General features: G+C 54.8%; 8 protein-coding genes across 8 annotated transcripts; 4 read left to right on the top strand and 4 right to left on the bottom strand.

The window, feature by feature from the left end:
• Positions 1-1,524: 1,524 nt before the first annotated feature.
• Positions 1,525-5,340, bottom strand: M409DRAFT_68285 (glycosyltransferase family 1 protein; the record flags this gene model as incomplete). Its single annotated transcript, XM_033817764.1, has 3 exons — positions 1,525-1,752; positions 1,807-5,034; positions 5,104-5,340. The coding sequence occupies 3 exons, from the start codon at positions 5,338-5,340 to the stop codon at positions 1,525-1,527; spliced, it is 3,693 nt and encodes a 1,230-aa protein (XP_033664573.1).
• A 1,136-nt stretch (positions 5,341-6,476) lies between these two features.
• M409DRAFT_25870 (uncharacterized protein) lies at positions 6,477-7,037 on the bottom strand (the record flags this gene model as incomplete). Its single annotated transcript, XM_033807864.1, has 2 exons — positions 6,477-6,680; positions 6,741-7,037. The coding sequence occupies 2 exons, from the start codon at positions 7,035-7,037 to the stop codon at positions 6,477-6,479; spliced, it is 501 nt and encodes a 166-aa protein (XP_033664572.1).
• A 1,712-nt stretch (positions 7,038-8,749) lies between these two features.
• M409DRAFT_57182 (uncharacterized protein) lies at positions 8,750-11,374 on the bottom strand (the record flags this gene model as incomplete). Its single annotated transcript, XM_033813548.1, has 1 exon — positions 8,750-11,374. One exon carries the CDS (start codon positions 11,372-11,374, stop codon positions 8,750-8,752), a length of 2,625 nt encoding a protein of 874 aa, XP_033664571.1.
• Positions 11,375-12,369: 995 nt separating this feature from the next.
• On the top strand, positions 12,370-13,476 carry M409DRAFT_57181 (uncharacterized protein; the record flags this gene model as incomplete). The annotated part of the gene is made up of 2 exons (XM_033813547.1): positions 12,370-12,568; positions 12,599-13,476. 2 exons carry the CDS (start codon positions 12,370-12,372, stop codon positions 13,474-13,476), a joined length of 1,077 nt encoding a protein of 358 aa, XP_033664570.1.
• A 1,392-nt stretch (positions 13,477-14,868) lies between these two features.
• On the top strand, positions 14,869-16,147 carry M409DRAFT_68283 (uncharacterized protein; the record flags this gene model as incomplete). Its single annotated transcript, XM_033817763.1, has 4 exons — positions 14,869-15,048; positions 15,116-15,594; positions 15,651-15,718; positions 15,768-16,147. The coding sequence occupies 4 exons, from the start codon at positions 14,869-14,871 to the stop codon at positions 16,145-16,147; spliced, it is 1,107 nt and encodes a 368-aa protein (XP_033664569.1).
• Positions 16,148-16,418: 271 nt separating this feature from the next.
• On the top strand, positions 16,419-17,277 carry M409DRAFT_68282 (uncharacterized protein; the record flags this gene model as incomplete). Its single annotated transcript, XM_033817762.1, has 2 exons — positions 16,419-16,521; positions 16,574-17,277. The coding sequence occupies 2 exons, from the start codon at positions 16,419-16,421 to the stop codon at positions 17,275-17,277; spliced, it is 807 nt and encodes a 268-aa protein (XP_033664568.1).
• A 291-nt stretch (positions 17,278-17,568) lies between these two features.
• Positions 17,569-19,872, top strand: M409DRAFT_25866 (uncharacterized protein; the record flags this gene model as incomplete). Its single annotated transcript, XM_033807863.1, has 1 exon — positions 17,569-19,872. One exon carries the CDS (start codon positions 17,569-17,571, stop codon positions 19,870-19,872), a length of 2,304 nt encoding a protein of 767 aa, XP_033664567.1.
• Positions 19,873-20,031: 159 nt separating this feature from the next.
• M409DRAFT_68281 (uncharacterized protein) lies at positions 20,032-21,710 on the bottom strand (the record flags this gene model as incomplete). Its single annotated transcript, XM_033817761.1, has 2 exons — positions 20,032-20,038; positions 20,233-21,710. 2 exons carry the CDS (start codon positions 21,708-21,710, stop codon positions 20,032-20,034), a joined length of 1,485 nt encoding a protein of 494 aa, XP_033664566.1.
• Positions 21,711-22,466: the final 756 nt, after the last annotated feature.

Raw genomic sequence — 22,466 nt, 5'->3', positions numbered from 1 at the left:
CTCTGCGAGTCGTGTGACATGGCAGGAAGTAGTAAGTCGAAATGGAGTGAGATATGCTTTCGCGCCGGTGGCCCACGAGGGATAGAGGGAAGAGACAGACGAAAGCGTGGGATGACGTGCAGTCTAGGTTCGTGGCAGCAGAGGACTGGAAGCGTGGACAAGGGAGGGAATGTCGAATAGCAGCAAGACAGCAAATAGGTGCGTGGGGCAATAGCAGTCCATTCGTCAGAGCCTCATCTTCAATCGCCGGGTGTTGGTTCTTCCTGTAGGAGAGACGAGTAGCAGTGACAATGATAATGATGAGAAAAAGGGTACACTTCGCCGCCGAGCCAAACCCCACGATGGAAAGCAGAGAGGTGCAGCGGTGCAACAGACCAGTAAGACCCAGACGGGCGGCGACTGGAACCACCTGGCACGTCTCGGGAGAAGAACCCATCCTGCACAAGAAAGAGAGTGTGTGTGATATGTGCTCACCCTCACCACACACAGTTCTCCCCGAGGAACTAGCCATGCACCTCCCAACCAGAACAGAAAAGTCTGAGAGAAGCATTGGGTGTCCATGCAGCAGCACCATCATCATCATCAAAGAAAGAACCCCTCAGGACAAGCCGAATGGGTTCCCTTCCCCGACTGGCATGCCTCGCTATTCTTCTGCGCCGCCGGGATCGGGCATTTGCGTGTACGACATGCATTGCAAAGTCTGGCGGGATGAGGTGAGGTCGGCTTCATTGGATCGACGTGGCATCGTCTGAGAGCTCCGCTGGCCTCCATGGCTGCGCTCCGATCCGACACCCGTGCTCGTCCCTTCCCTTCCCCTCCCTCCCTTCCTTCCGTGAGTGACAGCTGCATGCATGCATGAACCACCTCTACTACCTAGGTACTCTCCCGTTCTTTTGTGCAGAAAGGCAACGAGATAGCATCGTGGGTCGGAACTTTAAAATCAACCTCGTTTGGAATGAAAGACGTGGGGGGTTGAGGACAGACATTCACGAATTAAGTACAGTACATACAGTATGAGGAGGTATCATCGCTATAGACAGTATGTACAGGAGATACAAGCGCCCGACGCAAATGCAACGCTCCAATGCAATGAACAAATGATCTCATGTTGTTACACGTGTCCCCTTCTTCATCATGCTGTATCACCTGCCCGCCAAAAAGGCGAACAAAAACGCCGCGCTTAACGCTGCACATGCAGTTCTTGAATTGAGAGTCATCTTTGGGCCAGGTGTCGGGCTTTGACTCGATGAGTTGTCGTCGGTGTTGTCGTACACGCCTGCAAACTGTTGGCTTTGATATACCATGTTCGTGTGGTCGGGCGGTCGTTGCGAGTCTCGACGTGCTTGGGCCGTAGCACAGTCGTCGCTAGAGTGTGATCGATCGGGCTTCAGCATGTCGTTGCGTTGCACGACCAAGACCCTTTGGGCTTCTTTCGAGCCGCTTCTCGATCTCGAAGTGCTGTGTGTGACACCACTTCATAACGCTTGGGCGGCCGCATCGACGTCGTCGATTCTTTGAACACTCTCAAGTCGTCGCAACCCGACTCAACCCCCTCGACCTCCTGGGCCCCAACGCAGTACCAGCACCAGCACCACCATTCATCATCTTCCCCTTATTACCAACCCCCTTCCCAAAGTCCAACTTCGCCACACTCCCCCTTCCCCCATCAATACTCATACTATCCTTGGGCGCCTTCTTCGCATGCCCTTCTTCCTCAGGCGTCGCCACAGCCGTACTCTCGCTAAGCGACCGCTCCCCACCCCCAACCGCATCCCTCCTCTCCACCCCCTCAGCCTCAGCAACAACCCTCCCATTCGGCAAAACATTCGGAGAATCCTCATACCTTTCCGGCTGCTCCATAGCCGGCGCCCTAGGCAACTCCGCAACGCGCACCTCCCTCCTCCTTCTCGCAAAATGCCTCTCAAGATTCTTGCCCTCCTGCCGCACCCTCAACGCCCTCTCCGCCGCATCCACATTCTCCAACGCCCCGCTCTCAATCCACCGCCTCTTCTCCCTCCTCAACTTCAACTTCCCCGCCACATTCGCCCCTACGGCATTGTACGTCGTGTTCGCCGCCGACCACACCTGCTCGTACACTTTCCAGCCGTAGTCCACCCGCTCGCGGATCTCCTCCGTCCGCTTATCATGGCTTCCGCGTGCGAGGAGCGCCTGCAAATCCTTCTGTCCCTGGATGAGGTGCGCTTTGCGGATATACGCCTTCGAGCCGGGACCGTTGTGTTCCGCTTTTTTCTTGATGTACACAATCATACCCTTGCCGATATACGCCGGCGGGGAGACGACAGCGCTGACGTTCTTGAGGACGAACCCGCCGACGCCCTTGCCGACCCCGGTCCCGAAACCTGCGAGTTTGGACGGTATCGTGTCGCCGTCTTTGAAGCCGCCGATCGGTTGTGTTACGAGGCCTGTCCAGCCGTCCCAGACGCCGTAGATGAGTTCTTTGCGCGCGGCCACGAGGCCTGTTTTGAAGCCTGTGACGCGGATGGGTTTTCGCACCGTGGCGTCGCCCCAGAGTCGAGGTGCGTTGTGGAAGCCTTGGGCGATGGCGACGTGGAGGTCGTTGGGCATGGTGAGTAACGCAGCTCCGGAACGCTTGAAACCTTCGTGGAAGTCTCGTGCGAGTTCATGAGCCAGAGGTGTGCTCGGATCCGCTGAGAGTTTCGAGCTGAGCGTATTCGAAGTATCCTGACGATCATTCGGCGGTCGCTGGAGTTGTTGTTGCTGCTTCTCATCAACCTGCGCAGCTTTCCGCTGCCGTTTCTCCTCCTTGCGGTTCTCTTTCCTCTTCTGAATCTCAGCCTTCTTCTTCTCATGCTCCGCCCTCTTCTTCATATGCTTCGCAACCCTGACAGGAACCATACCCACGCCACCACCGATATTGTACAGCGAGTCCGTAACAGCCCCTGCCGTGCCAGAGATTGGCTCCCCAGGCCCATCGAAGTCGGCCCAAGCACAAGCTCGGAACAGTCTCAAATCACTCGTCTTGAGCTTGCCCTTCTCCATGAGCAACTCTGCCGCGAGCGCGGAGAGTCTCAATGAAGAGCCCTTCAGCTGCCACACAGCGACACGATCCTCCAAGATCGAGCATCGTATGCTATGCGGTCCAGCCAGAGGTAGACTTCGATGGAACGACTTGACAGCGTTCTCCGCCCCATCGCCTTCCTTTTCAATCCCCTCCGCCAGCTTCCGCACATTGATCTGTGCCTCCTCCGTCAAACACTGCTTAATCCCCTCCGCCATCTTCTCCGGAGTAAGTTTCTTCCAAGGGATGACCTCGTGAGCACCAGCTTTCGCTTCAGCAACACGAGCAGCCCAGAACGGCTGATCGCCAAAGAACGGCACAATCATCGTCGGCTTCGCACACTTAAGCCCAATAGCCGTAGTACCCGCTCCACCGTGGTGCACCACAGCCTTCACCTTAGGAAACAGCCAATCGTGCGGCGTATTCCCCAGCATGAAAATATGATCCGGCGTGTTCTCATTGCTGTGACCCAGGCCACCCCAGCCCTTGTTCACGAGAGCCCGCACACCAGCCAACTTGGTCGCCTCAAAGAGAATCTTCGTGAACTGATCCGGGTCGTCGACGACAATACTCCCAAAGCCGATGTACACCGGCGGGTCACCGGCGTTCAAGAAGTCCACGAGATCCTGCGGCGGCTTGAACATCTTGGCCAGATCCATGAAGACGAAACCCGCGATATCGATCTCAGGACCCCAGTCGCCTGGCTTGGGCACCAGGCTCGGACTCCACATGTAGGTGTAAGACACCTTCATGCGGTACAGAGCTCCAGGGGCCCATAGCGAACTAACAGGTTCCAAGCCGAGTACCCTCTGCCGAAACTTGTTCACGATATCCCCCAAGCCCTGCCAGGTCATCATCTCCACCAAAGGATAGGACATGAAGTTGACATAGTTGGTATCCACATTACTCTTCCCAGGCTTAATATTCGCTAGCGGATGCGGGAACGCCTGGGTAGGCGAATAAGGAAACGTGAACATAATGTGAAGCGGGATCCCTAGTCTCTCCGCGATATGGACGTGTGCCATCGAGGGCGGGTTGGCGATGATGGCGTCCGCGACGAAGGGAGCTTTATCACCCATCATCTTGATATTCAACGAATCGCTGTCGTCGTCCGTCGTGTTGGTGCAAGCCCGCCACATGCCCTCGAACATCTCCCCCATAGCCACTCGCCGTCGATGGATCTCGCCTTCGCGGATCGTCTGCAGGCTGGGGATCAAGCCAGGATTCTTCACCATGAATGCCATGAGTTCTGAGGGATCGCCCCCTACACTGAAGAACTCCAGATCCGTCTCTTTCTCCACAAATTCTCGAAAGGTAGGATGCGTAGCAATCCTCACGCGGTGTCCATGTTCTTCCCTCAAGATCTTGCCAATCTTCAGAAAAGGCTGGATATCCCCTCGGCTGCCAATAACCATAATCACGATATTCAACTTCGGCCGCACAACATTCGAGTACAGCGCCGACGCGATCTTCTCCGCATCGAGATCCACATCGGGGTCAAGTTCAGGATGATCAGCCAGATGCTGGCGCTGCTTCCTCGCCCGACTGCGATTCGGTATATCCAGATGATTCTGAATGGTATGTCCCAGAGCCTTCGCCAGGTATCCACTATTCGCCGTCTGATTGATCGAGATATTCAATCGTCCGTCTCGTTTCGACACCCGTCCTTTCGTGCTCATATGTTCATTGCTGATGCGGAAGCGCGAGTACGACTTTCCCTTCTTCGCATCCTCCTTCGCCTGTGTCTGCTCTTGCTCCTGCTCCTTCACCTCCTCGGCCGTTCGCGTCCGTTTCGCAGGTGGCCGTTCCTTCCTCCTCGTACTCTCATCTTCCGAAGAACTCGATTCTGAATCGGACGACATGGGATCGAAGGTATACTGAAAGCGCTCATCCTGAGGCGACCGCCTCCTCATCGTCCTCAGCAACGTGCTGTTCCTCGCGAGGGTACTCGGCCGTCCATTCTCCGCCGGCGCAGTCTTCACCTTCTTCAATGGCTGCAGACTAGGCAAAGGCAACTCGTCGTCCTCCGGCGTCTCAAACGGTTCTGTCCGGCTCTTTCGCACATTTCTGATATCATCCGTGGTCGTCTCGCCTGGTGTATTCGTGAAGTAAGAACCTCCACTCCGTCGCGGCTCAGCACCGTCCGTCTCCTCGCCATGGCCACTCTCCAAATGCGCGCCAAAGTCAACCCCACGCAAAGGCTCCAGAGGCAATATAGACTCCCCTCTCTCATCCCTCAACACAGTCGGCTCAGCACCCTCCCCAGAAGACACCGGCCTATTCTCCACCGGCGTCGCCATCGTATTCGTTCAGTCTTACTCGCAAGTCGTGCAAGATAGGCGGGACTGAACGGACGAGGCAGACCCAAACTTAAGCAGAGCACAGAACAATCACGGTAATGGATGCGCCCACTTCCGCCAGGGCCAGCCAGCCGTCTCGCACCGCAACTCACTTGGAGAATCAGCTGTTCATCTCAGATCGATACGAGCGTGGGTGTGCGCGCCCGCGTGTGCCCGTGTGAGCGACAGAGAGAGAGCGCGGTAGTGACCGGATGGCTATCTGCGCGAGCCAGGACTGGACAGGACAGGACAGCAACAGCGCGTCAAGACAGCATCACCGAACACACAAAGCAAAAAGCGTATCTCAGCTCCTTTCCTCCTACCGGCGACGACCCTTTGACGTAGGAGGTCAAACGTCTATGTGTCCATAGCGTTCACGCTATAGTCGAAGGAACTGGTGTATCGTTCAGATTGATCGCGCGGAAGAAACAGGACTGAGATCTGGGAGAGGCGGTGATGTCACCGCGCCGTTTGGGAGGTTCTGGGAAACGCGAACCGCTCTCTGCGCGAAATACGCTTCGGGGTTCGGGCGGTTCGATCTGGTCCGGTTTGGGAGAGCGCCGCGGAAGAGGTGTTGGAAGTTTCTGGTTGGATGAGATCACAGGGGCGAGATGAGAGGAAGAGACGACGACTTGGCAATATCACAGTAGTGGGAAAGGCGTCCAACTTCATGGTTGGTCATTAGTGATTTAATGAGAAATGATGGTTTTGTTCATGTTCATTTCATTGCATTGTTACACATTAGATAGATTGAGGTATCCATACGAAAAACCCGACGACGTTCTTTCTTGTTGACTTGATTGACGAGAGGGAGAATAAACGCCATCCTGATGAGCTTGAGCTCGCCTCCAGTGCTCGCCCGCTAAATCGCTTGTTGTGCAATCCAAGAAGGGGGTTGGGTAGTCGTCTTTTATTCCATTTTCTTCATTCTCATCGAAGCAGACACACGTAGTGGCGTCTCTCATAAGGCGTCTCTTGGTGATGGTGGTATCAGGGGGTATTAGTACTGCTGTGGAACGAGTCTTGTCAGCAAGTCAACTCATTATTTGTTTTTGTGTCAGATCCCAAACTCACTTGATCCTCTGCCGCTGACCGCTTTAGACTTGGCTCATAGCCGGGCCACGGCGGATGCCACTGCTACGTGGAGCACCAGCACCGCGCATGCCGAGGCCAGAGAGGACGGTGGAGACGAGGAAGGCCGCCCATCCAAACCAGAGGAATGCAGTGCTGGCTTGAGCCTCGCGGCAGGCACCCTTCTGGTCGCTGGCACCACGGATGACGTGGTTGGTCGAGACGTAATCCTGAAAGCACTGTCAGTTTGCGCGTCCCATTCATCTTTCGTCAAAGGTTGGTCGACATACGTGGTTGTTGCAGCTGTGCACATGGAGCTCGGCAGCGAGTGCGATGGCGCCGCAGAACCAGAACAGCATGGTCAAGAGATCGATGGCGAATGTCGCGATCGGGATGCCCATGTCCTCCTTGAACGATACCGGTAAGAGGTAGAACAGGAAGAGCATAGCCCATGCGGCGCAGAACATGGTGTAGTCGTTGATGGCCGAGTTGGCGCCCATGGCGATGGCGTTGCCGATGAGCGACATGATGAGGAGAGCCATGAGGAACTGCACAGTGCGCAGAGCGAGCTGGATGATGTTGGCCATTGCGACGGTGGTGTGTGTGTTGTTGTTGCGATAAACGGGGAAGTTCTGCTTTTGCGACTCGTCGAGGAGCTCTGTACACCCAAACAAACGCGCAAGTCAGCTTGACACTCCACAACAGTCGATGCACAGGTGGGAGCAGCAGGACGTACAAGACACAGAGGGTAATTCTGTTGTGATAGACGAGAGTGAGTCTGGGTTGATCAACAGCGACACCGAGGATGATGACAACGACGGAGAGCAGCAGGGCAGGAGGGGATGCAGGAGCTTGGGGAGCTCTTGTAGCCGGACAGCAAAGCCCTCGACGTCACCAGCGGACGGAAGACTCGGGATCCAATGGGAGGTGAATGTTGGTCCTTGCTGAAACCTAAAATCGGGCGACTTCTCGTCTCTCATTCCAAGGAAACGTGCAACACGCCTCATCGCCCTTACTGTCGTCCATGCTAACGTAAGACCTCCTACTCTGAATCATCCCTCTCTCACACCTCTCCAGCCGTCACATGCAGATACGCATCGCAATGTCTACCCCAAGCGTTTTGGCCACGTCGACGGCAGGCTGACATTGGACGCTGCTCCTCTCGACCACTCGGACAACGGATATTAACCTTGTTACCTCATCACAGTCGCATCACGCAGCAAACGTCTGGTCCATGTCCGTCTCACGTGTTTTGCGTCACACAACATTCCACACCAATCGAAGAAGCCCAGACGCTTTCGTCGATGGACATCCCAGCAAATTGACTACTAACGACTGGGCGAAGGACATCTTTGTGCTCAACCGATTTCTCGGGAAGCAACTGGAAAAGCAGAGCAGATCTTCCGGGACTCGGAAGTCTGGAGTTGGAATAATAAAGCGGGGCGATTCGGTCATGCAAGGTGAAAGGTGAAGCTCGAGGCCACGAGCGTCAAGCTTTTTCCTTCCCGCGGCTGGCCCCAGAATCAACACGTCGACGTCGTCACTTCATCCGTTCGTCATCATTTCTCTCAGCAAACAATACAAATACAGTAGTAGCTCATGATGGGGCTATGCGGTCCGAATCGTCTGTCCATTCCAGACTTCCAGCGTATAAGCCCTTGTTAAGACGATGTTTGTGCTCAACGGGAAGACACAGCACGAACTACATTACCTTGACATCCCAAAGATCTCGCCAACGACTCAGCTCTGAACCACATCTTCGATAGCGTAGATAGCTCGAGAGTAACGGGGATATATCTTCGACTTGAAGTCAAATAAGGAGGGTCAGTACTTGCGGTCTCGATGCCTCACCACTTCGTGCGGGCCTGGCTGTGTCCACGCAAGATCGGCCTCGGCCGCAAAACAACAGTACAGTACCACTTTCCACGCTGATAATGCACATTACATCTCCGTGAAGTCTTTGGCATTCCCGAATCTACTTAAAAGGGCCCATACGGTTGGTTCTGTCATGGTAGAAAACCTATCCATCTGATCTGCCTCGTCATCCAGAATGCCTCACTTTCGCTTTTCTATCAATCCCCATCACACAACCTCCCACTTCTCCCCAATCGAAGCAGTCAATTCATAAGAGTGGGGATTCCCCCTTCGTGATACCGATTCATGCCATACTCATTCCAATTCACACATACACGCAACGCCTCCTCTTTGGGGGTTATCTTCTCGTACCACGCTTTTTATATCATGCAATTCGTCACAGGCGTGAGCCACAGAAATGTCTCTCTTCTGTAGTTGATGTTTTCTAGTCGTTCGCCTCGGCGAGCTGGATGATCAGACGGCTGGCCACGTCCAGGAATGGGAAGGGACTAGTAATCTCCTTCTCCTCCAGAGGGCGGCCGACGCCGACCAACTGCTCACCACTCTCATCTTCGTCAAAGTCCGCGGAGGTGTAGCCATCAGGCGCGTTGTCGTGCTTTACCACGTCGCTCTCGTTGCTGCCAGTCACTTCTCGCGCGAACCGCCGGACGAGTCTCTCATAGCCAGCGCATTTGAAGTCGACCAAGAAGAAGTCCTTTTCGATGGCGTAGAGCTGAATCGTAACGTACACCCACACGCTCTCCTCTGGTTTTGGAGCTTCGGTGGGGGCCGTGCTACCACTGTACACCGAATTGGCTTTGCTGCCTTGTCCTGGACCAACAGCTGCCATGTTCTCGGTGCTGCCAGCCGCACTTGATGTGTGGCTTGCATTGTTCGAGCCCCCGGCCGGAGACATGTGGACAGAACTTGCCCTCCTAAGGTTCAAGTCGACCTGCGAGCTGTGGGCTGAGGCTGGATGTGGAACACCAGCTGGGAACATGCCTTCTTTCTTGAATCGTGCGTTGATAACCCATGGATCTTCAGGAATCTCGTAGCCCCAGTCGTTCCATCGGCCGTGACGCTCGCGACCACGAGGATGGTTTCCACCTTCCTGACGGCGATTGGCGCGGCGGCGTTCTTGCTCTTCGTGGGTCGCATACTCTGGGTCGGTGCCGGAGCCTGGGTCCGAGTCACTATACTCTGGACTGTTGCTCCGCTCTCTGTCGTTCCCTCGCTCCGGACTGGCCTCGCCACTAGCAGGCTCGCCGGGCTCCTTCGCCTTTGCAACCTCCCATTGAGCACCCATCTTCTGAAGAGCGCGGTAGATTGCCAGCATTGCCTCTGCGGGCGAGTTGCGGCTCCTGATACCGAATTGCCATTTGGTCGGTCGCTGCTTCTTGGTGTGCTTGCCTCCTTCTTGAATACTGGTCATCGGCTCTGGTTTGTCGCTCCCGTGGCGGCTCAAGTTTGCGGAGCTTCTGCTATGCGGCTTGAGGCGGCGTGCCGTCGCTTCCTGCTCCTCTCTCGTTCTCGGCTTCTCACCGTCATCGTGCTCGCCATTAGGATCAGAAGACCGATTGATCTGCCCTTTCATAAAGGCAGCATGATAGTCGGGCAAGGATGACGGCAAAATGGCAACAGTTGATGCTGGCGAACGAGCTTCTATGATCGAGCCAGAGCCATTGGAGACTGTGGAGCCATGTCGAGGGTGATCGATGTTGCTACCAGCAAGTGGAGACACAGGCGGACGTGGTGATCGCGGCGACCCTCTAAGCTGAGGAGAGTTTCGCATGGACGACAGGCTGTTGGCGATGAAAGGTGGTGGCGACTGTCCAAATTCTGGTTGCGCCTCTTGCATCGATGGATTGTTTTTCATGAGATGATTCTCACGTACAATGAGGTATGCATCTTTGATGGCGCTAGGCTCATTCGTGGAGAGCGCCTCTTGCACATCGGTTGGAGCATAGCCCATGGTCTTACCGAGCTTGCCTACGACGTGCTGGTGAATCTTTTCTTGGACTGCGACTGGCTTGCCTTTGGCGAGCGCATGTGGGTCGATGGCTTTGTTGGGGTCGACGCCAGTGTCTAGGAAGTCCTCAACCGCAGGCTGAAGGTAATCCGCAAGGCCTTCCTTGAACCAAGGGTCGTTGCGGATTTCTTGGATAGTCATTCGATTGACGGGATTGACTTGCAGCATGCGTCTGATGAGATTCACAGCACCGCTACTGAGGTAGCTGGGAACGACGTAGTTGCCTTGCGCGATCTTCTTGAACAAGGCCGGAATGTACTCGTCGTCGAATGGCAGGCGGCCAACCAACAGAACGTAGAGGATGACACCACAGCTCCAGACGTCGACCTCCGGACCAGCATACAACTTGCCGCTAATAACTTCAGGTGCTGCATAGTTCGGACTGCCACAGCTCGTCTTGAGAAAGTTGCCATCCGTCATGATGTTGCTCAGACCAAAGTCAGCAATCTTGACATTGAGCTGGTCGTCGAGGAGAAGATTCTCCGGCTTGAGATCCCGATGCACGATCTTGTGGCGATGGCAGTACTCCACAGCACATACTATCTGCTGAAAAAACTTCCTCGCCTTGTCTTCGCGCATCTTGCCGTGCTGAACAATGTAGTCAAAAAGCTCTCCACCGGCATACTCCAGCACCATGATGATATCAGATGGAGTGGTAATGACCGTGTATAGCTTGATGATGTGTGGGTGGCGCAGTAGCTGCAAGTATTGGATCTCGCGCTCAATGCGGCCAGTCATATCTCGGGTGACCAGCTTGCGGCGCGAGATGATCTTGAGAGCCACCTTTTGACCGGTGACGACATGAGTCGCGAGCTTGACCTTGCCGAACGAACCTTCTCCCAAAGTTCTGATGACATTGTATTGACCCAGGCGCGACGGCAGTGACTTCGGGTTTGGCTGACCGTGACCTGGCGGTGCGCGAATGATGGGTGTGCCTTGGGCGGGAAGCTGCTCGGGGGCGGGGTCTTTCGAAGGACGGCGCGGCGCCTGTATGGACAGGGAGAGGTCCTCGTCGTCGAGGGCGGAGCTCATGGTGGTCATTGGGTCTTGGCCGGTATGACCGGCTCAATGGCGTCTGGCAGTCGGTGTTGATGGCAGGTGGTCGACACTGCGTGCGAGGGTAATGTCTGTGAGGCTGTGAGCAATGGAGGTCGGGCCGGCTGAAGACGGCCGGGCGAGGCGGCGGCGTGGTCGATGTCGGCGGCGGTGGTGAAAGTGGTGGTGGTGGACGAGGTGAGGTGCGTGAAAGAAGAGCGAGGCGGGTCAAGTCTCCGCGATGTCGCTGATCGTGGTGCCCCACCTCCTCAAAGTGCCATGCACGGGCTCGAGGCCAAAGCGTGAGGTGAGGATAGGATTCTCCCGAATAAGCTACAAATGACGACTGCCAAGCATCGCCTATCGGTGTCCTTACCCGAGGAAAGCGCCTGTCACTTTGGAGGCGGAGAAGTTGTGTGAAGCAGAAGTGAAATACTAGGCGGCCAGTCACACGAGCGGCAAAAAGCAGGCAAACAGCAGAAGCTCGAATAAAATGCACAAAAGCCGCGGCAGGTACGCCTTGCGGAGAGCATAAGCCGCCTAAATCGATCACTTGCATTAGTCTGCGTCTTGCATGTGAAGATTACGCACGGACACTTGAGTCGGCTGCACGTGACAATGCGAGCACCTCCCTGGACAGTATCCGGACACGATGACAGCCTTGCACCGTTGCACCGATGGACAGTCCGCAAAGCGATTGCATCGACGCGACGTACCTCTCACCACCAATGTGCGCTGAACAAAGAAGGCCGCCCTCGAAAGGCTCCTTGCTCTTTCGAAAGGCATTGATCAAAGACAATTCAAACTCTTTATGGCTTATCCATTGCCAGACACAATGCCATTCTACGACTCCCCCGAAACTCCTCTTAAAGTGTCTTTCCATCTTGCCCTCAAGTTTCACCTCTTTTACCCCTTCCAAATCTTTCGCATTGCAAGCTGGTCTGGTACTAGCTCTTCTACCGTCTCGTTTCGAACACACCCAGCACATCACCACCAACACCATGGGTGCCGCACCGTCTCAGGCGCCAAAGCCGAAAAGCAATAACACCCACAGCAATGAGATACCCAAGCAGCTGAGTCAACGCAGCAAGACGGCATCGGAGTCAAGCGACGAGCAAGGCCGCTTTGAGAATGAAAGCGAAGAAGTCGTTTTGAAAGAGCTCGGCTCAGGCTCTTACGCAGTGATCTTCGCCACAATCGGTGAGTTCGATGCTAACAGATTCGTGATAGACTACGACCGTGCCATTGGGGATCCAGTCGAGCAAAAAGACATCATCGACAAGATGCAGGCATCCATCTCCGCGACGAAAGTTCTGAGGAACACTCTAAACGACGAGGAAGGTTATCGAGCCCAATTCCAGGCCGAGATTCGCATGCTCTGGTACCTGAATGACAACTATCTGGAGAAGGCCGGCCAGCATGGTGTCGTCCGAATACTGCATCCACGCGTTGGGTCGAGCCCAGGGTCTTGGTTCTCGATGGAGATGTACACTGGAGGGACTTTGGAGGAGTTGCGAAATCTGTACTGGAAGGATCCTCCTCTTCTCGGTGCCACCATCCCGGAAGGCTTCCTCTGGCACATTCTCGCCGAACTGACGGAGACTCTTCTCGCCCTGAACTTCGGTATCATCAACGGCCAGGAGAGCCACGATCAGGATATCATGGCTCACTACGACTTGCATGGTGGTAATGTCATGTTGCGCTGGCCTGGCAAAACCTATGGCAACTACCCGGACGTAATCATCACCGACTTCGGGCTGGGTATTGCCATGGACTCAGACATGGCCGACAAGGAGCGTGCTGAGATGATGTACCAGATCCAGATCAGAGACCTCAACCACATCATGGAGTTCTTGTGGACTTTGATGTGCAAATCGGATGACAATAGTGAAACTCTGCTCCGGGTCTTCAACGCGCTCTACGGTGTGGGCAAATCGCCGGAGAACAAGCGCATGAAGCGTCGGCTCGAAATTGTCCTGAAGGAGGCGAAGGTGAGGCGTGAGAACATGTACAAGGAACTTCCAGACGCTTGGATTCAGTATCTCTCGCGTCCAACGGTCAGCGACAAAGAGCTCGAGACGTTCCTCCAGCAGTCCAGGTGGACCTGAGCCAGGGCGTCCGTCCTCGCGTCGAGTCTTGCTTTGGGTCGTGCCTGCAATAGAGGTGAGTGCAGATTGGCAAGTCGTTCTCGTGAAGTATGGAAGTGTGGTTTCCTTTCGTGTCTTTCTAGAACCCATAAAACATCAAGCACACATCTTTCTTCAACTTTTCATGTTCTTTTGGCGGCGTGTTGCAAAGTCTCTCAGTGGTCGCTCCATGGAGCAGCGGTCCCACACCGTATCCTGGACAAAATCGACCATCGTTGTTCAGAGACGAGAGGACACCGAGGCTGGATGCCAATGTCTGGTTCCGGGCCAGGTGTTGGGGAAACGATGTCGTTGTTGTAGGAATGCGTGTCCGAAAGTCCGTCCCAGGAGAAGGACCGCCGTATCCGACATTTCCAACGGTTCGGTTATAGACATTCGCCTATTGTTGCCCGACACAGAAAACACAAGAACTTACCCTTGCTCGTCGACTTGAAGAGCTTGTCAATCATCTCAAGAGCAATCATATTAACAATGAAACCCTTCTTCTCCCTCAGTCCAGCCTTGCACATTTCCTATCTCCTCATCGCCGCCAGACGTCTTTCAGAAAGCAGACCCTTTCATCGTTCATGTCACACAGAGTTTAAATAGCGACGGCAACGTCCGCGATCTGCATTTCCTCCTCTCGTGTTGTCTCCAACTCTCTTGTTCCTGCAGCCTCCTTTTCGCTTCCATTGGTGCTCCTCACGCGTGCAGTCCCAAACACCATCACACCTCCCACCGTTTTGCTGCAGGACATCACCCGCGATACCAGAGTTGAAGACCTCACCACGTTCCGCGACGCTTGTACAACACACCTCGTAAACCGGTCCGACCTCAAGCTTCAACAGCGTCAACCCGGGGAGCAAGGTGAGAGGGCGCAAAGATGGATCTCCAACATCCACAACCGTTGCGCGTCTCTTTAAGCTTTCGCGGATTCTCAGATTAACATTGGGAGAATCTGTGGAATTAGAAGAGCCGTTGTCAGGCGGCACGCTGCACGCATGGCTGCTCGTCTGCTCTGCTTCTCCAACCGAACGCAAGACACATCCTCCAACCGCCACAACCTGTTGCGCATAGGGGGATTCGTTGGCTGCCCTGCCGTGCCGCACAGCAGCATGCATGCACCGCATTGCACCTTACTTCTTCCCTTGATATTCTTTTCTGGTAGGACCGCCTACTCATACTTTTAGTGCGCTGCTTCGTAAAAGGCTCGCAAGATCTGCTGGTTCGTCCAGAGCCTGCTGCCTCTGCTGTGCCTCTGACCGCACTCTGAAACTCGTCACATCTTCTTGCTTTGCTTGCTGGTTCTGGACTTGTAAGCAGGCAAAAGCTATGTCGAGTTCGGATGCTGGTTCGGGCGGCAATGCTACTGGCATGACCGATTTTCAACTACCTCCTGGTCCCCTGCCGACTGGGGATCGGGGGCCCGCCATCGACGCCGTGCAGGTGTTGATGATTGTTCTGGCGACGTCGTCTGTCGTTCTGCGATTCATTGCCCGGCGGATGACTGCTGCTGGACTATGGTGGGACGACTGGATGATACTTGCGGCGTTGGTATGAAACAGATGGCCCTTGATGCAATGCAATGGTCAACAAGCTGATAGAGTATCTCTATTGACAGATCCTTTCACTGGGCATCAACTTCTTGAATCTAATCGCTGTCCAAACCGGCCTCGGACAACATATCTGGAATGTCAAGGACCATGGACAAGCCTACCTGCGGAGTCTGTTCGCCTTGGAAGTTCTCTACACGACCGCACTGGCTCTTAACAAGCTTGGAGTTCTACTCATGTATCAACGACTATTCGGCATCGAACGGAAGTTGACTATCGCGGTCAAGGTGGTCGCGGCCATTGTCATCGCCTGGTGGATCGGCGTCGAGATTGTCACTCTCTTGCAATGTCAGCCCATTGACAAGTTCTGGAATTACCAAAAGGAAGGTCATTGCATCGACATTGTCGCATTCTTCGAAGGCTCGGCCATCCCCAACGTCATCATCGACGTGGCCATTCTTTTACTACCCCAGCCGATATTGTGGAAGCTCAGGATGAGCATGAGCAACAAGGTTGCGCTCTGCGGCATATTTCTCCTTGGTGCTTTGTGAGTCTCCTAAATGCTTGTGATGGCTGTGATACCTCATACTGACTTATCGTCAGTACTGCTATCAGCTCGATTGGGAGACTGGTAGCAATCGTCGAGTTCCATGGCGCTCTCGACTTCACGTGTGAGTCGCCTCTTCCTTACCTTGAGGATAATTTACTGAACGTGTTCAGGGACTGCATTCGGCGCCATCATTTGGTATTCTTTAGAACCCGCAGTAGGCATCATCTGCGCGTGCCTGCCCTGCCTTGGACCCATCTTCCGGAAACTACCCGGCTCTCCTTTCGCAACCCAAAAATCCAACCCTGGAAGTCGATACCCATCACAAGGACCCAGCGGTCAACTATCAGATATGCGCAGCAAACACAGCCGGCGAATAAGTCTGGACACAGCCAGCGTGGCGAAGTTGACACAAACTGAGAGCTCATACCAGACCTCAGTATATGCGTCGGCGAGCGGGAGCGTGGATGACATCCATCCTCCTGGAATGCTCGAATTGAATCAAATACATGTGCGAAGCAGCACACATATATCGTCTCCAATAAGCCCATAGCCATGAAAGAAAGCATTTTGAAAAGCGCGGCTGACGGTGTTACACCAGCGATTCACATTCCAGTCTTCATCCAGCGTGCGCCATGCCTATAAGCAGCGACAGGAACGCGCAGTCATACTTGGGAGATCGTTGCACAGCCTAGTTCGCCAGCGATATAGTTTCGCTGTTGAGGCGACGATAGAGATGCTTAACAGATCAAACAGCTTGACAACACACTGACGATAGATATTTCCGTCCCAAAGACTCCACAGTTGACCACATCTCAGCCGCGATGGCATCAACCTCGGCGACCATCTCATTCCCAAAGACATCGATTGCATCTTTCCACGCACCTCTCGAGCAATACAAACGAATCGTGGCCTTCCTCGGAGCCGGTCTTTCTGCATCTTCTGGCTTGACTACATACCACGGCGGTTGGGACTGAAGGAAACTGTCATGGGGCCGAGTCCGAAGCGTTGTCGAGTGTGAAAGCATTCAACGAGACGCCACAAATAGTCTTGGAGTATTACGAAGAACGACGACGTCAGGCTCGAGAGGCTCGGCCAAATGCTGCGCACGAAGCCATAGCAGCACTGGCACGAGTCAAGGGTCCGGCGAATTTCATGGCTATGGATATGAACGTTGACGGATTGTGTTCGAGAGCTGGACACCCCAAGCATCAACTCTTCGAAATGCATGGCAATCTCTTCGACGCGAAGTGCTCGAGACTTGAGTGTGAGTACTTCAAGGAGGAGTTCTTCAACGACGAGTACAGCACCATGGCCAGACAAACCCGGCCACGCTGTCCAAGATGCAACAGCGACCTCCGCCCTGCAGTTGTCTGGTCTGGAGAGAACTTACGCAAAGACGCGGTCGACGCTGCGGAAGGCTTTCTCTCTGAGATCGAACCCATCGATCTGATCCTGGTTATAGGGACTACGGCCCAAATCTGGCCGGCTGCTGGATTCGTGGACTCTGCGATCGAGAAGGGAGCCAGCGTCGCCATGGTCAACGTCGATAGAGGCAACCTCGTTCCCGAAGGAGGTGCTCTAGGGCTCACAGGAAAGGACTGGTTCTCTGTGGGCGATCCAGCGGATGTGGTGCCAAGGTTGCTGGCGCCTCTAGTTGGGAATCAGTACATCAGGTTGTGAGCACGATCCACGGCCTTACGCTTTTGGACTCGGGCTTGTTGGATGTTTGCTGCTAAAAAGGGGTAGAAGAGGCCTTGTGAACCGGAAAAGCCAGCGCTTTATCTCGGCCTTGAACCATACACGCATGCTAACAACGTCAGCCGACTACGGCTGCCACGTCCACAATGAACACCATATTGCTTCCGCAGCTTTCAGGACTGGAATAAACACCTGTGAATAGAAACACAATAAGCAAACTTCTCTACTCAGTCAAACATATCCCTCGACTTTGACTAACAGCCTAGCCCGACAATGGCACCCCGAAACATATACAGCTGGGTCGAAGATCTCCGCGGACCACTCAAATCTCCCTACTCCGACGACGACGATATATCTACCAGCATGGGCGAAGAAGAAGCCGAGCGAGAGTGGCAATCAGCCAAGGCGAGGGCAACGCTGGAAGGCAAATACTTGTCTTTCGCGGATGCCCACGCGGATGTCAATGATCCTTGGAAAATCGGCGATGACGAGGAGTCTGATGATGATAAGAAGCGAAGCATGGAGGCGAGAGAGGATTGCCGACCTGAGGTGGCCCCGGAGCCTCTGAGACCGAACCGGAGCGATACTACGAAGGTACACAAGTTGCATGAGATCGCGGAGCCCGTAGGCAATGAGGAGACGCAGAATTGGTCGAAGGCACCCTCGGCGACGATAAAACCGAGTGAGAGCATCGAGGACCTGCAAAAGACGTCAAACGCCAGGACAAACTCGGCTGATCACAGTCGAAGTCCCACCGAGAAGCCCCTTTCACAGGCGTGGACCTTGACACCCAGCGATGTGCCATATCGGCCTTCCCGGCTGATCAATCGCGATTCTCAGAAGACTACTGTGTCGAATGAGCGCGGGTCTGAATCAGCGCCTATTGCGAGCATGCTGGGCAGCCCATACCGGTCAGTGAAGGATGTCAGCGACGTTGAGAGCGTGCACACAGGCTTCGAGGCAACGGCAGCAGAGCTGGTGACAAGACCGTCATCAGTATACCAGCCCAACCGCAACAGAGACACAATCCAGCCGGGCGACTCGATCAGCTGCGCCCCATCCAGAGAACCTACTTTGATCCCCTCTCGAAGGTCCACAGCAGGTGTCTCGGTTGGTGACAGAATCTCCTACCCACCACAACTCCCTCCGACACTTCACACCAGCCCTCGCACCTCGAGAGACCCCTTGCCGCGGTACTCAATCTCAGACCCGTCTCGTGACGTCGAAATGCAACCTATCTACTCGGTTCCGCTCGACAAGCTGCCAGAGCCGTATAAGCCCGAAGAGCCCCTGAATGGCCGTACAGCTTGGCTGCAGGCTCTGGCAGGGTTCCTCGTGGTGTTCAACTGCTGGGGCATCACGAATGCCTACGGCCTCTTCCAAGCGTACTACGAGCAGTACTACCTCTCCGGCACAAGCGCCTCGTCAATCGCCTGGATAGGATCGACTCAACTCTGCCTCGTCTTCAGCCTCGGCGTGCCCATAGGTCGTCTCGTGGACAAAGGATACTTCAAGGAAGTCTTCCACTCTGGCACCTTCGTTATCTTTCTCGGGCTCCTCAGCACAGCCTTTTGCAAAACTCTCCCCACCCTCTGGCTCACGCAAGGCCTCCTCACCGGGATCGGAATGGGTATGGTGTTCTGCTCAGGGCTCGTAGCGATGATGACGTGGTTCGATGAGAAGCATCTGAGCATGGCCATGGGGCTCTGTGCCGCAGGCAGCTGCGTTGGCGGGATCGTGTACGTCCTCGTCGCCAGGTCGCTGCTCATGTCCCAAGGCTTCCGCACGACTATGCTCGTGTTGATGGCCATTGAGGCGGTGACTATGCTCCCCGCCAACCGCATCTTCCGCATGCGTGGCCAGAAACACAGAGACAGCCGTCTCGGGCACCGCATCTCCCGAGTCGCACCCCCATCGCCAACCCGTCGTCGAGGCTGGCGCACCTTCACCGAAGCCTCCTACCTCCTCGTCGCCGGCGGCATGTTCTTCTCCTTCATGGGCGTCTACTTCGGCTTCGTCTACATCATCTCCTACGGCGGCAAAGTCCTCCACATGTCGCACACAGGCGCCACGAACCTCCTCATCTTCATGCTCCTAGCAAACCTCCCCGGCCGCTTCCTCCCCGCTCTGATCAGCGACAAGTGCATCGGGCCACTCAACACCATCATTCCAAGCCTCTTCCTCAGCAGCGGCGTCGTCTGGCTCTGGGCCGCGAGCACCCCCAACACCGCCGCCCTAACGGTCATAGCGTGCTTCTACGGCTTCGTCAGCGCGGGCGTGCAAGTGTTGTATGCGCCGACGATGTACTCGTTCTGCGTGGAGAGACATGGTGATGGGGAGGAAGTCGGGACGGATAAGATTGGTATTAGGGCTGGGGGCATCTCAACTTGTATTGGACTGGCTTGTCTTATTGGGACGCCGATTGGCGGTGCGTTGATTTCTCGGAGGATGGATAGGGGGTTGGGGCAGCCGTTTCTGGGGGCTCAGATCTTTGCGGGCGTGTGTTTGCTGTTGGGCGGGTTTTTGCTGTTGGGCAGTCGAGTTGCTAAGGCTGGATGGGCGCCGAAAAGGGTGTGAGCATGGTGGGATATGGAATGGTTGAGTGGTGGAGTTGGACTGGAGGAAAAGGTTTATGACTATGCTGATGATGTCGACCGGGAGGATCTGCTTGCAATGTTGTTAATCACTTTATACTACCCTATCAGTGTTTACAAAGATGCTTCCAATTTCTTCTAATCAAGCTCTTACGGACATCGTCTTGATCACACAGGCAAAGCACAGGCGGTCGTGACATCGCATGTCCGCTCGACCGCCCTGAGTCCAGTCTCCCTCGCCCCGGTTTTTCTCATTCTCTCCAGTGACGTCCCTTTGCCGTGGCCATAAAACGTAAATACCACCATTTAGACCCTCAACAATAACCACCCTCCACGCACTCACCCACCCCTCCCATGCCACGTAACAAACTTCTCCACCAAAAACTCCTCCAACCCCCACTTCGCATTCTGTCTCCCCCATCCGCTCCCCTTAACACCGCCCTGCGGCCCCGTCGCACTCGTAAACACACTGCTCGAATTCACGTGCACCTGCCCGGCCTCCAGCTCCCTCGCGACTTTCATCGCTCTCTCCATATCATTACAGTGAATTGTCGCATTCAAGCCGTACGAACTGCTGTTCGCGACGCGGATTGCTTCGATGTCGTCGTTCACTACATACAGAGAAGCGGAGGGTGTGAAGGATTCTTCATCGATGAGGCGGATGTTCGGGTCTTTGGATGTGTCGATGAGGATGATGCTGGGTGTGAGACTAGCGGGCGTGGATAGAGTCGGGAAGCCCGTGAGGAATTTCGCTCCCGGGGAGGAGGCGGCGTGTTGGAGGAGAGCGGAGCCTTTCTCTGCGAAGGAGGCGCTGACAGCTCGGGCAGGGGGTTGGTCTTTGATGGCTTTGAGGAGGAGGGGTTGAAATTCTTTCGCGATGGATTTTTGCACGATGATTCTCTCCGTTGAGAAGCAGATCTGGCCGTGGTGCAGCGTAGCCCCCTGAGCGCAGAGGTTGGCGGCTTTGTGGAGATCTGCGCCTTGGAGGACGAGGGCGGGACACTTCCCTCCAAGTTCCATGAGGATGGGTTTGAGGTGTTTGGCGGCCACGGCGCCGATTTCACGGCCTACGGCTGCGGAGCCGATGAATTCGATTTTGCGGATGTGTGGGTTGGCGATGAGGTGGGTGGTGATTTCTGCGGCGGTGGATCGGTCTGTGGAGAGCGAGTTGAGGACGCCTTTGGGGAGCTTGGCTTCGTGGAAGATGTCCACGATTAGGCTGTGCGTGTATGGGCAGAGCTCGCTGGCTTTGAGGACGACCGTGCAGCCTGCTCCTATGGCACTTGCGAGGGCACGAGTTGCGAGGACGAGGGCTGCATTCCATGGTGGGATGCAGAGAATGGGGCCTATGGGCTCTTTGAAGACAAAGGCGAACGTGTCTTCCTTCTCGATAGGCGGGATCTCGCCGTGAATGGAGCTGATACGGCTAGCGATTTCCTTCAGATATTTGATCGAGAGGTTGACGTTCTGCTCAGCCCATGCTTCAGGACAATTCGTCTCTGCGACTTGTGCTTCGACGAGTTCGGCTCGTCTCTTGTTGTATAGATGAGCCACACCCAGAAGGATATCTCTCCGCGTCTCTGCCGATACTCGTCGCCAGCCATTCGCCCCTGTCGCGAGCGCTTCCCCAACGAAGGTTTTCCACGCCGCCTCGCACGCTCTATCGCAAGCCGCTCTGTCAGCGGCAGCGTAGTAATGCAGGGTCCTGTCGTCGGTCGATCCTATCACGGGGTGTATGCGGGATCCGTCGATCGGCAAGGCTGCGCCGTCGATGAAGATTGGAACGATATCTCGATCCTGGCTATCTTTTACGAATGGCATGTTGCTGAATGGGGATGTTGCAACTTTTGGCTTCTAGCCGTGGCCTGTCTGAAGGTTGATGATGAAGTGTATGAGGTGAAGATATTTTTTGTGTAACACTGGGCAGTAGATAGATGGAATCGAGATCTAGGAGATGTGAGATCTGTCTTATTATCGACTGCCAGCGCTCCAACTGGGGACACTATTCAATGGAATCGTTGACGCAATCTTGATGGGTTCAACGTAATACACGTCAAATTATCAAGTAAGTAGGGCTTGAATAGGGCCTGTTTGATGAAAAATGCGGCATGACGAACGAGCGACAACATGGGGAACACTTCAACTCAACTTCACGTCGACATCTCTTTGTCGTCGGTGTAGTAGTGCAGCAACTCTGCGAGGCCAACACGAATGGGACGACCGCGGCACCTTCGAGATAAACCATCCTACACCTCTTTTCAGCATGTCCAACTCTCAAATCAAATCACAACGATACTCGCCTACTTGCAGTCTAGCAGACAAGACCCTGAAAACCTAAAGCAGCATGCTGTCAATGCAACTAGCAGGACGGCCCGCTTCATTACGACCAAACTGTCCTTTGCCGGACAGCCACTGACCAATTCCTGCCCTCAAGCTTCCTACCCTGCATGTTCAAGACGGGAAGCTCAGCAGAGAGCGGAAGCATGGAAGGCAGGGTTTGGTAAGCACTTCCTACAGTGTGTGGTCCCAAAGGGCATGGCCGCCAAGCCAGAGCTGCTCTGTATGGGCGAGCTTCCT

The sequence above is a fragment of the Zasmidium cellare genome (assembly GCF_010093935.1).
Source record: "Zasmidium cellare ATCC 36951 unplaced genomic scaffold M409scaffold_29, whole genome shotgun sequence".
In the NCBI taxonomy this organism is placed as follows: Eukaryota; Fungi; Ascomycota; class Dothideomycetes; order Mycosphaerellales; family Mycosphaerellaceae; genus Zasmidium; species Zasmidium cellare.
Note: the sequence above shows the minus strand (reverse complement) of the source record. Positions and strands in the feature narration are given on the sequence as shown.